This window comes from Uranotaenia lowii, chromosome 1 (genome assembly GCF_029784155.1).
Source record: "Uranotaenia lowii strain MFRU-FL chromosome 1, ASM2978415v1, whole genome shotgun sequence".
NCBI classification, from domain to species: Eukaryota; Metazoa; Arthropoda; class Insecta; order Diptera; family Culicidae; genus Uranotaenia; species Uranotaenia lowii.
In genome coordinates this window covers 8,372,487-8,386,072 of record NC_073691.1, presented here as the reverse complement: position 1 = coordinate 8,386,072, position 13,586 = coordinate 8,372,487, and the positions used below count along the sequence as shown (strand labels likewise).

Here is a 13,586-nt window from a genome sequence, read left to right as displayed (position 1 = left end):
GTCTGGATTGTTCAACTATCAACTATCACCTCCAGCAAAGCTCATTCAATGAAAGATGACGATCAGATGAGATGAATGGGTAGAGATTACACACTCCAAAAGGAGGGTGCGCAGGAAAGGAGATCACTGTTCTTTAAATAGCTACTTGATTTGCATGTAATGATAATTCAATGGAGATTCTCAACGCAGTACCTGTTTCGATTTTTTTTCTCCCGTCCATTCTCAGAACCCTATGTGTTAGGTTGGAACAGGGTGCCAGAATGAATGGGGTGGGATCAGTCAGAGGAAAAAGTGGGGAAAAGACTATCGTCCGCTTGTTCAGCCCTCCAGCTGCTAATAATGCGTCCATTCAATCTCAACAATTAAGCTCGCACAAATCAGTTCTGGTGTTGCCGCCTCCCCTATGCTACTTATTCTAGGTTGATGCGCGCGATCATCGGCTCGGAATGCCAGCCATAATGAAGAGCTACATGGGAGAGAGTCGTCGTCTAGTCGAACAACAGGAGAAGTAAAAATGATTCGCATTAACATTTTAATGAGCGCCGAGTTGAGCTGAGCTGGTTCTGTTTCGTTCGGCGGAACGATTTATTAAGCTGGTTCATTGAAGCTAGCTAGAGCTAATCAGCAACGCGTGGAAAAAGTAAGGAAAACACCGCTACTCGAGCGAATTCGATTCGTCTGGGCGAGTTCCGAATAAAACGATCACTCGTGATATTAACGATCGTTTTTTTCAACCGCACGCCGCCTTTGATCCTAACAACAACGAAAATTTATTCTTAAGCAACCCAGAGGACCTCCCTTGAGACCGTTGATCTTTAAAACATATATTGCAAAACAACAACATTTTTGGAAGTACTAACGGCTTAAATTTATCACATTTTTTTCTTGTTTGATTTTGATTACAAATATATCATTACGAAATTCATCACACGTTGAAAGAATTCCGGGTCCTTTTCCTAAGTGACCCATGGGTTCTTCCTTGAGATAGTTTATTTTCAAAATCTATAATTCAATTAAACACCTTTTTTCATTTCAACAGTATTGTTCAATTTTGCACATTTTTCTTCTCTTGGTGATTTATGAATTATGGTGCCTCCCAATATTTGATCACGAAATTCCTCACACGTTGAAAGAATTCCGGGTCATTTTTCCCGAGTGACTCATGGGAACTTCCTTGGGACCGTTGTTCTTTAAAACTTATATTTTAAAGGAAGTAAATTTTTAAAAGTTCTAATATTATCCTCGTGTTTTCCCTAAAGTTCCTATCGGAGTATGATGAGTTTTGCCGCCGGCATTTGATTCCAGAGATTTCAGAGTTACTTTTCTTAAGTAATCCATGGGAGCCCGTTGGTCTTCAACTCAGATATTCGGAAGTAAATATGTTGTTCATTTGATCATTGATGTTATAGACTGGTCCGATTTTGTGAAACTTATGCGGAAATGATTTTTTTTTGTTTGAATTAAACCTAAGAACTTATCTAAATGTCACTAATGATAAGACGACTTTAAAACTCGAAGGATTCGGACCTTTTTCTACGTATGACAAACACTTAAGACTCTGAGATAGTGTTTTTTATTGATCAAAACCGCCTTCACTGACATAGCTCAGCATGGTGTTTGTTTCACTGGGCGGATACAGCTCTAGCATTTCCGTGACATTGCTTCCGGTGCTCCTCTTCCGCCGTCGAGCTACTACCAATGCCCAGGGACAACAACGTCCAACCCCCGCCATCGCCAGATGCTGGAAACCCTGCCGAAACTTTTCGTTCATAAAACAGTAGATAAGCGGGTTGTAGCAGCTGTGGGACATGGCCAGCCAGTGGACCAGGAACCACAGGTAGGGAAGCGGAGGCCAGTCCGGATGGAGCGGCAGCAACATGAAGATGTTGAACGGCAACCAGCAGACGATGAAGACCAGCACCACGGTAATCATCATTTTGATGATTTTGCGCTTCGAGTGTAGAATCTGGCGTTCTCGCTGTTTGATCGATTCGCCGAGAGGAGTTTTGGCCCATATTTTGCGGGCTATCAAGGCGTAGGTGAAGATCAGAACGATGAGCGGTACGATGAACTGGAGCGTTATTAGGATAATGGAATATAGCCAATCGGAGTGTTCGTCCGGCCACACTTCGGTGCAGATGGCTAGATCACACTGATCGTGGTATTCGGTAGGTTGAATGAGACTGGTGAACACTAGGATCGGGGCGGCTGTGAGTAGAGCGCCGATCCAGATCAGGAGGATGGATATTTTGGCGGTGCGTTTCGAGAAACGAGGTTTCAGGGGCCACATGATCGCCAGGAATCGATCGGCACTGATGACGATCATGGTGTAGGCACTGACCAGAACAGAGATGGCTTGTGAGTAGTTCACCAGATGGCACAGGGGCGTTCCAAAGGGCCAGTACTGGAGAATGAGGATTGACACGAATGAGAAGGGTATGCAGAACACCGCCATGAGCATGTCTCCAAGGGCCAGGTTTGCGATGAAAAAGTTGGTCACGGTTTGCATCCTTGGTAGGAGAGTCACCGCTAGGAAGACGGCCAGATTTCCAATGACTGCGATCAGAAAGATTAGACTGTAGGCAAAGAAGATCAGCGTCTGAAATTCAGGGGACGCGATCGCATCCGGAACGGAAGTATTTGTGGTACAGTTGAAAGGATCCGTCCCATCGATGGTTTCGTTTGGCCAATTGAACATCTCCCTCGATGTGTCACGATCAATTTCCTGAATGATACTACTGTCTGAAGAGTTGTTTACAATGCGTCCGTGGAGAAAATTTCAAAGAATCATCATACAGGTGAGAAACAATCCACTTGTTAGCGTGGAGACATGAAATGTTCGAATAATGTAAGCTGCCAGAACATGACTATAAAATTGTCTTTCCAGCTTCAGACCGTCAAATTAGTTTTTGAAATATGAAAATGGACCACATCCCGCTTGGAAAACGGTAAATCAATTCGACCTGTTCAATAGATGTCGATCATCGACGGTAGGTACACCAAATTCAATTACCGCGCGGTCGCGGCAACGCCGCGGATGTCTAATTGAGTCTGTCGAAAGCTAACGGGTCACGACGATCGATCGATCTACCGATCGGGGGCCTATCCATCATAGCAACACGCTCCCACCGGGAGGAGGTCTCCCGAAATAGAGCTTCCCCTCATACGGGATCCATACTAGCCGTAGCCGTCGCTCTAATGAAGCATCTATTAGCCTTCGGTTTCGTACCGGTCGCTCTGCCCGAAGGAATCTCGGTACCTTCTTCCCTCAAGAAAGCAGCAACCGTGAATTTGAAGATTCTTTACGATCGTCATTACTTTACGTTGTAAATTGTTCAATTTTATGACTCGAAACCCAACCGCAGCAAAGAGTCGTCATCATCATCGTCTACATACAACAGCACTCTGTGCTGCTTAGCTTGACGGGAGCTTGTATTAGTGCGGCTTCCAAGTGATGTAATCTGGCAGCGCGCACCTGTGTGGGGCCGCGATGCGGCTCGCGAGCTCAGGTAAGATCAACACACCACCATCATCGCAATTTCTTGAACTGACCAAGCTAGCTAGTAGTGGTGAGAAGGGCTCGAACATCGGAAAAGCTTTCCAATTGCCGGTGAGCTTTCAAGCAGCACCTGGACTGGGTCTTCCGACCCCCTCCTTCCCGGTTACACCTGAGAACGATCTTATGAGACAGCGGAGAAGTACAGTTAGCGATCGACCAAGCGACTTCGCGGCTAACTGGCACGAACACCGTTCGCTCCCTCGGCCAGGCAGTTGTTGTATGTGTGTTTTATTTTGCTGACTCGACGTTCTTCACCTCCATTATATTGTGCCTGTTTTTTTTTACCTCAGTCTCTCTCTCTGTGAGTCTTTCTATGTCGCGACCGCACGCCTCTCCTTTCCCTCGGTGGATGATTGTTAGTTAGAGTTCCTCCCCGCTTCATCGGAACTTGATCTAGGGGGCCCCCACGTTTATTTTTCTTCCATCCAACCACCATTCAACACAACACTTCTAGAGCGCGATCTTGGCTTTGGCACTGGCGAAGGTTTTTCTGTCTTCTGCTGCATTGTGGCAGCCAAACACGTTCTTCGTTCGCAAACGTGTTGTGGCATTTTTTCGTGTCTCGTCGTCGGCTTCTTGTCTGCACACCAGCAGCAACAGCAAGCTAGCCAGCTTACGACGACCATTTCACCGTGACTTTGATCATGAACATGATCGTCGTCGGCGAAGCCGTCGTGGTCGTGGCCATGAGCCAAGTCTGCACACAAGAATGAGTCTGCTGCTGCTGTAGCATTGTGAAGCTGAGGGGGAGGCGGCGGGTGATCAGTCCGTGATCTTGGACTTGAAGTTGTGGCTTTGGCTGCCGTTCTGTAGTTTTTTCTACTGTTTTTGCTACCATGATCAAGTTCAAGATGGCGGAGAAAGGAAATGAGAAATTAAATTAGAATTTTTTTTCTTTTCGACCCTCGATCGTGTCTTAGAATTTTATTGCGCAAAAAGCGAAGCAATTGGAGCTCATCTCATCACCATCGGCGAGCGATCATCATTAGTAAGAGCGGTCTCCCGGCTGCCACCGGCCCATTGCGTATATAGAGTAGAGATTGATCATCGACAGCACGCAGAGGCGCAAACCAGTAGCGCGTGAAAGGCTTTGTGGGATCACAGGAAAGAAATTGCGTCTTTTCTCCTGGATGAAGACGATGTTGATGATGATGAAAGCAACAGCGCCCCATTTCCCTTATGCATAAAAGATAACTTTCGTGCCAACCTCCCCCCGAGGGGAGGTTGCCGGGAGAGATTCCACCAACCAACCTCAGAACAAGGTTGGTGGTAGAAGGGTTTTTTGTTTCCATATCAGCATAGCTGGACCGGACCAAACCGAACACCGGAGAAAGGTTGATGAACTTGGAATCGCTGGCTGTTCTGTAGTTGGAGCTTTCCCGGGGGATCATCTTCTGTCCTCCTGCCGGCTTGACTGCCGGGGAGTTGTTACATTACACAATCTTCTCTATGACGATTATGTCGACGGAGATGATGCCGACGATGGCGACGCCGACCGACAACGATTGTAGTTATTAGAAGAAATCTTGCCTAGATAGGTAGATGCTGATGAGGGTAACTTTTTTTAATGGCTTCCGGTGTGTCCGCGCTGGACCCCCAGATTTTGGCTACCTAGAGCATTAGATCGACCGTTCCTCCATTCATTCATTGATTGAAGAAACATGGGGAGAAGAGAACTGTCTTACATATAATAGATGGCAGGAAATGAGCCTCGAATGACACTGCATCATCATCGAATGGCCACGACTCTCCTGTGGGTTTTTGTGGTAGGTACCTACGATTCGTGATGGTTGAGAATTGACCAGTGCCAATTTTAGTGGAATCACATGGAAGAACTTATTTTACCAGGAAAATATTCGTCGCTTACCTGAAAGGGAGAAGAAAAACTAGGATTAGTTTATGGTGGAATAAAAAAAAAACTTTAATGAAATTTGAAAATGTTAACACGAGTCAGACTCGTTGAATCAATACTAAGTGAAGACTTTGGCAACAATTTGTCTACTTATCTTTGCAATTGTAATTTTCGTTTGATCTTTAAGGGGGGAGTAGGGTCTAAAACTTTCAAAAAAAAAAAATTTTTTTTTTTATTTTCTTATTGAAAAACATTTTAAGAATGTTGTGTCAAATTTTCAAGTCAATCGAAGAAACTGTAGAAATTATAGGCCTTTATCTCCTCTTATTTTATACTGCAAGAGAGAGAGAGAGAGCAGAAACTTCAAACGCGTTTTTCTCGAAAGCACATTTTTAAAGTTCGTGGACATCGTCATTTGAAAACTACTTCATCGATTCTTTTCAAATTTGGAACATATTTTCTACATATAAAATATCAAACCCCAACGATTTTCTTTTTTTTTTACTTTGGGGAGATATTACAGATAAAAAATGGCGGATTTTTTCGTGAAAAATCGTAGTTTTTACTTCAAACAGCCACAAAAAAATTTCATAAAAAATTTCATAAAAATTTTTTTAAGTTAAATAAAATCGTTGGGGTCCAGAAAAACATCTCTTAAAAATATTTTGCTCTGATTTTTTGACTTTAGATGATTCTGTGCTGAGATACAGTGTCCACCGCAAATCCTGTTTTCTAAAAGGCATCCTTGAAAGTGCTCCGTCACCGGCTCATTTTTCAATATTTTTTTACGAAAAAATTACTAAATGTTATTTTAACAATGCTTTGTATAATGCAAAAAAATTGAATACATTTGTTTGAACGATAGCTCTAAAAAAAATTCGTGAAAATGATGTTTTTTTTACCCGTTAGACCCTACTCCCCCCTTAGGCTACTAGTCATACTCGCATCTTATGCTTAAGATACATTTTTTTACCACGAGCCAGACTCGTGTTCCTATTTGATGAAACAAGTTTCTCACCACGAATCAGATTCGAAATTCTTGATTTAATGAAAGAACGAATTTCGTATTTTTTTCGTAAGAGTCTTGTAAAAAAAAATTTCACCACGAGTCAGACTCGTGAGACTAATGTTTGAGACTTTGTGAAGACATTTACAACCATTATTTTCAATTAACCTTTGAATTACCGTGAATCCTTCAAACTATGACCACAATCAGACTCGTGGTTTACTCTTAGGTCACAATTGTATTTAAACCACGAGTCAGGTTCGTGGTATCTGCTTAGGAAGCAACCCGAAAGAGTGTAATTTTTGAAGAAAAACAAAAAAATCGGTTCGATTTCTGGAGTCGAAGAATCAAACGTACATTTTTGTTTCACCACGTGTCAAACTAGTGGTCTTTGCAGATGGACGAAGTTCTCCCCCACGAGTCAGATGCGTGGTTTACGTTCATGACACAATTGCATGTTACTACGAAGCATAATGATGATACAAATACTTGATAACGAGTCAGACTCGTGGCAACTGTTCAAAGCATTAAATTTCACAACCTTTCAAAAGTAAATAAAAATTATTTCAATTGAGTACAGGACAGCAGTAACTGACAACACAAAACAGATTGCCAAATATGAATTTATAGACACAATATAAATTAAGGACGATTTTTGATTCGAGAAAAAAAGCCAGATTGTAAACGGAAGCCCAAAAATAATAGAATTAGAGTAGCTCGATAATTTATAAAAAAAAGGAATCCTTCCGGATCTGAGGTTGATTCCGAATCACCCTCCTCCAACCATTAACTAAATCCTGCGTTATGGAAAGTGTGGGTGTAGCTACCGATTAACGAGCTGCACACACAAATCAGATTGGGGGATGATTTACAGGATAAGAAGCGGCGCAGGAGTAAACGCCTCAACCTGTTCGACGACGAAATACGAAAAAGCAGGGAAACCCAAATCAGGGAGAAGAGGAATAACAACATCAGAAAAACCCCGAAGGGGTGGGGGAAGTGATCCTAATCAAAGAATCAAATTTCGAAAAACCCTACGAACAACAAGGTCAAAGGGACTACCTGCGTCAGTCCTTTTGGGTTTCCAAATAAGAAAAAAAATTAAGAGAAATCCTTGCGAATCGTTCTTGCCTCGCTCCTAGGTTGTGGATTTAGAAGGATACGATAGGACACGGGAAGGAACTGAATCTGAGCTGCTGTTGAGTTGAGATCCTTGGTGAAATAATCGTGGGAGAATTTTCTGTTTTTCTCGGTTTTTAATTCACTAGGACAGACAGACTGAAGCTGAAGCAACAGCAGCAGCAGTTGGGATTCGGGCGCATTGATTTCGAAGGATAATTGAGGGTGATAGACGAAGGTGGTTGAAGATGTGAGACAGGGTGGAAAAGGAAATCGTTTTCTATCCTACCACACATGGATGTTTACGGACTCTCTCACCGATGATCTATGTATATCAGGGTAAAGTACGCGCGAATGATTTCAGTTTTTTTTCCTATTGCTCGTTCTTTGTTTAGGATTGCAAAGGAAGATGACTATCGAGTTTCGTCTAGGTTTCTAAGGGTTCTCTTTTAACTACTTTCTAATAAAATTGATGAAGAAAGGGTGTGGTGGTTTTTGACTGTCATAAATTTCAAGCGCGGCAACGCAGCGGATCTACGGATTATAATAAACGGTGGGAACGGATTCATGGTGTTTTAGGAACGATACACATCGACTGACAGGTGGGTGATTCCACTTCACGAATAAATATTTTTTCTGAAAATATACAGTGAATGCATACAGTAATACGGTTCTTTGAAGAATTCTAGGTTTTGGATAGATCTTCGGAAATGAACAGTCCTCACCTTAAGGATGCCTGTCTTGGATTGCATCATTCCTTTAAATGTTTTTTTCAGAAATCACAGCAAGCAATGAGTTTAGTCGATTCAGAGAATTAAAGAAAACATATTTTCTGGAACTTGAATCGATTTCGGAACATCATTTTTTCTCGTTTTCTTCAGGTAATTTAAAAAAAAATCACTATCTATCCGATTTCCAACTGATTTGTAGGCAACAGCATTTTTTAACGATATCAAAAAGCGGTGAACAGTGTTTTTTTTTCCAAAACAAACAAGCCGAAAACAAAACAGAGCGGGATTGAGACTCAAACTTCATGCATATTACTCATGAAAGCTAAAGCCTACTTTGATCGTACTTCTACAGAATGACAAATTTCAACGATTTTGAGGAAAAGATTGTTGAATGGAAAGAGTAGTCAAGTGTGAGACAAATTCTACCTCCTTTCTTTTTCGTTAATCATAGTTTTGATTTTGATGCTTTCAGATACACGGATTGATTAAGTCGACATCTGTCGGTGAATGATCGATGTAGATTTTGCATCAACATTCAACTTGGCCGGGCCTACGGTGCAATATTGAACATACTAAATTCTACAACGTGGCTCAAGGTATTCAATTCAATCGAATCGTTTCGCTCGGCTAAATGCTCAACATAATTCCCGATAGAATTCTAGAGTTGAGGGTTCTAAAAAAAGCTGCATCGAAAAGGCTTAAGAACCAGAAGCAGAAAAAAACCAGGCCAAATACGGAGAAGGCTAAAGCTTGGGCGAGCCCGCGATGAGATACGCTCGACTGAACCAGTCAGAAGCAAATGATCTCAAATGGTATCAAAAAGAAGCAACAAAAAAACTGGACTGTCCACTCGCCGCCTTCTCTCACTCCAGAGGAGCTCAAAGAAGCGAACCAGAATAACAGTTTTGCTGCTGCCGCTGTTACGGGTCCCGAATCGCACCGGGAATCATTCTGGCTCTGGCAGCAAGTGAATGCGCGAAATAAAACTAAACCCAACTATGTACTATAGTTCCCGACATATGTATGTACGGTATAAAGCACACATACAACGAGCAAGGTCAATATCTTCTAAAAGTTTGACCTTGATAAAACCTGATTTGGTCCGCGGTTGTTCACAACACACTGAGACTGAACTAACTAGCGAGGTAGCTGGGCTAACCAGGAGTTGGGTAACTGGAAGATCGTTCGTGCAGTTCTGGATCAAGGCAGGTTCTGCTCAACAGAACACAAGACACCTAGGTGTACCAACAAAGCAGAACATCCTCTCGTTTGTTCGTCCGTTCATTCGTTGGCTGACTGGAAAAGTAAGTAAGCAAGCAAGCGCACAAATAGCACCACGAGGAAATGTACGGCCATTATTTCTTTGCCACGGAGCGAGAAGCGGACGGCAGCGGTTGTTGTAGTATACAGGATGATTCCATTCCTCTTATGTTTTACGCTTAGCAAGCAGAAGACTTGGTCATCATCGTCATCGGCTTTGCCGCAATCATAATCATTACCATCGTCGTCGTCGTGGTCGTAATCATTGAACCATGTTCTGAGCTCCAACTACTAGAGAAGCCTATCCTGGAGTGGTTTTTACGAAGAGGCTTCCATACTGGAATTAAAACAGTTCTTAATTTTCCTGGAACCGTCTCTGAGCACTGCGCGGCAGACTAGAAGTAGGCATAAAGAATGTTAAATTCTTATTTGGTACTCGAAAGGGCTCGAAAACTTTTCTAAAAAAACTGCTCGAAGACAAAAATTTCCGATAAAAAGTACGTATGCGACGTGTTGCCTTTTTTTTGTTTCGATTATAGTCGTTTTACAGTTCAAAAGCCAAATATTGTTCGTTGCATTAAAATGCATCAGTGCATATTTGTCTTATAATTTGAATGCTTGACAATTTTAAGAAAAATATGATTTTCTTATAAATTCCATACATTTGCCAGTTTTTCCCATAACCTTTTTTTCGGGGCCTCTAACCAATACGCTGGAAGAGAGCGGAATGGCCTACCATGTATATTTCAAAGTACTATGATCCTAGGCAAAATGTGTCGCGAAAATTGTCGGTAGTGACGTCACTTTTGTCATGGAAATTATGTTTACGAAGAGAAAACTTTACGATTACCTTTGCCACGTTTCTTTCTCCTTACCTTTTTTTCGACCACATCGACCTAAGTAGAGATAAAATGTTAAGGGGGGGGTAGGGTCTAACACTTTCAAAAAATCGATTTTTTTATTTTTTTATTTTCTTATTGTAAAACATTTCAAGAATGTTGTGTCAAATTTTCAAGTCAATTGGAGCAAAACTGTAGAAATTATAGGCCTTTATCTCCTCCTATCTAATACTGCAAGAAAGCAAGAGCAGAAACTTCAAACGCGTTTTTCTCGAAAGCACTTTTTTAAAGTCCGTGGACATCGTCATTTGAAAACTACTTATCCAATTCTTTCCAAATTTGGAACATATTTTCTACATAAAAAATACCAGACCCCAACGTTTTTCTTTTTTGTTTTTTTAACTTTGGGGAGATTTTACAGGTGAAAAATGGCGGATTTTTAAGTGAAAAATCGTAGTTTTGACTTCAAACAGCCACAAAAATTTCATAAAATTGGGGTCAAGAAAAACATCTATTAAAAATATTTTGCTCTGATTTTTGGACCTCAGATGATTCTGTGCTGAGATACAGTGTCCACCGCAAATCCTGTTTTCTAAAAGGCATCCTCGAAAGTGCTCCGTCACCGGCTCATTTTTCAATATTTTTCTACGAAATAATTACTAAATGTTTTTTTAACAATGCTTTGTATAATGCAAAAAATTTGAATACATTTGTTTGAACGATAGCTCTAGAAAAAAATCGTGAAAATGGTGTTTTTTTATACCCGTTAGACCCTACCCCCCCCTTAAACTTCTGTGGTGAAAGAGGTTTTTTTTAGGGTAAGATTGAATTCTGTACCACATTAAGAGCATCTGTATTCGTGGTCTATTCTAGGGTCTAATTTATACAAGAATTGAACCAAAGAAATTAGATCCGATCCAATGAAAAAACTGGCAACTGCACTCGTGTTCCATTAACTGTCAAACGGTTAAGAACTGCGTCAAATTGGATCCAAATCTCATCAGTTTTGGATCAATCCTTATACCAGCTCTAAAAAAAGTTGTGTTGGAACTGGTATAATGGATCACCAGTACGGTTGCTCGGGTCCGAATTTGGGTCTAAACCGGCTGTTTGGACCACGGATACAGGTGCTCTAAGCATGGATTTTTGACTGGCATTTTTGATATCAAACGAGTTTTCATTTGACATTATTGACAATTGTGCAGCTTTCTTACTATAGGAGAAGTAGCTCCTCGAGAATCGAAACTTCGACTGGCAACAACAGTCATGTCCCGCTTCTTCCGGTTTTCTTCGGGCGAATTGAAGTGCAGACAAGCTGGACATCGACGACGCGGTCTGTATCTCGTCTCGTCTGTTTTTCAGCAGAAGAACACGTATGTACGTATGTATGTTTGGAAACTCAACTGAAAAGCGAGGTTCGTCGCTTGGTCCGTTTTCGTTGATGTTGTTTGTTGCTGGCTTCTCTAGGCAGCAAGTCTTTTGTTTCGACTGGCCAAGAGCAGGATTTACCTTGCTACAAAGTTGATGGTTTCCGTTTTGTTCCTCCCGTGTCGTCGCGATCGTGGCTTGTTTGTTGCTTTTGCCAGACTAGAACTTGCTGGATGGTGTTTATTTCATCTTTCCCAACAATAACAACAGCAACAACTGTATGTAAGCAAACTTGGAACAACAAAGAAATGTTATGTTTGGACGAGCCGTCCTTCTCATGGAAGAGTCGGAATCGGGAAGACTTCTTCTCATACATTACACTTATGATGGCTAATGCGGATAATGGCTGGAAATCATGACTAAATATGGCGAGAGGTAAGTAAGTAATGGTTTTTGCATTTTCCGATGAAATGATTTACAATCGATGCCGCGCGCGGACACCGGTTTTTGGTTGTTGTTCTTTTTTGTTGAAGAAAAATCAATTAACGTATAATTGTTAGATGGCTACCCGATCCAAAAGTCTAGGGAATGAGCAAGGAATATTTAAAGAAGGTAGTGTCGAGGCAGCCCTGCTTTAGTATTAGTACACACTGCGACGTCACAATCACGAAAAATCTGTTAATTTACTAGGAAATTTGCCTTTTTCATTGATAATTTGAAGAATTTGCTGGAAATGTTCCACTTTTAATACCTGTTATTCTAGAAGGATTCTTGCTCTTCAAGATTGATACGAAAAAAGTTGGATTTTCGAGTAATTTTTGTATGAAATAGACCATCGAAGTTCGAAAAAATGGTGGATTTTCCCTACTCAAATTTGCAAAACTTAAAAATTAGTTCAAAGTCTTCCATGAAAATGATCAAGTCAGTGCAGTTTAAGATCCTTATTACAAAAAAGTTGTCAAAAAACAAACTTTGATATAAAACCACAATTATTTATTCGCATTTTAGGAAATCGAGTTAACAATAATCAATTGATGTTAAAAGTTCTACATAAGAATTGAATATGGTAAACCGATTGGATAAAAATCATGACAATCAGTTGAACACTCAATAACTACCAGCTAGACCTTTTTAAAGTAGATTTTATCTTCGTTTTTGAACGTTTTAGCTTCAAGATGACATTGCGTTCATTATTAAAATAAGAAAAAAACATAATACAATCTTCAAAGGACCAGAAAATTTCATAACATAGTGAAATAGAGGTCTTACAACACAATCAAAATGAAATTGGAATTCATTTTCGTTCTAAAACATGTTTTTCTTTGAAATTTCTGCCATTCGCATATAAATTTTCGATATATTCGTTTTTGTGACGTCACAAAAAAATCCAATATGGCTCTCGACACTACCTTATTTAAATATTCCTTGGGGAATGAGTTGTTTATTTTTAGATTGATTCAAAATACTGATGAACTCGAAAGTCATCGTAGTAAGCGGTTGATCGCAGTTCGATTGATTTTATTTTATTGAACATCGAAGGAAACTGGACAAGTAACCATTGACCTGACCCGCTAGGTAAACACGCCATTTTTTTTCAACGTCCAGGTGAGTTATATGATTTTTTTCGTCAATTTAGTTGGAATGCTGTTAATATCTAGTGAAGAAGTGAAGAATGGCAGGAAAAGTGACTAACCTCAATGACCACCAGAAGGTATGTTAATTGAGGTGTTTTTTTTTTTAAGAAATTCAGTGCCTGACTCGGGAAAACTTGAGAAAGACAAAATCTTACTACATAAATTTTAGCTACCAGCGGCTCTTAATTTCGAATCTAATTTTGATTCTACACTTGAGG

The 13,586-nt window shown here is 40.8% G+C and overlaps 2 protein-coding genes across 3 annotated transcripts in view; both read right to left on the bottom strand.

The window, feature by feature from the left end:
• Positions 1-13,586, bottom strand: part of LOC129748743 (transcriptional regulator ovo-like) — a 48,644-nt gene that overhangs the window by 24,199 nt on the left and 10,859 nt on the right. The gene's annotated exons all lie outside the window — the stretch shown is intronic.
• Positions 1,574-2,720, bottom strand: LOC129739371 (RYamide receptor-like). The gene has a single exon (XM_055730779.1). It carries the CDS (start codon positions 2,696-2,698, stop codon positions 1,574-1,576), a length of 1,125 nt encoding a protein of 374 aa, XP_055586754.1. The 5' UTR covers positions 2,699-2,720.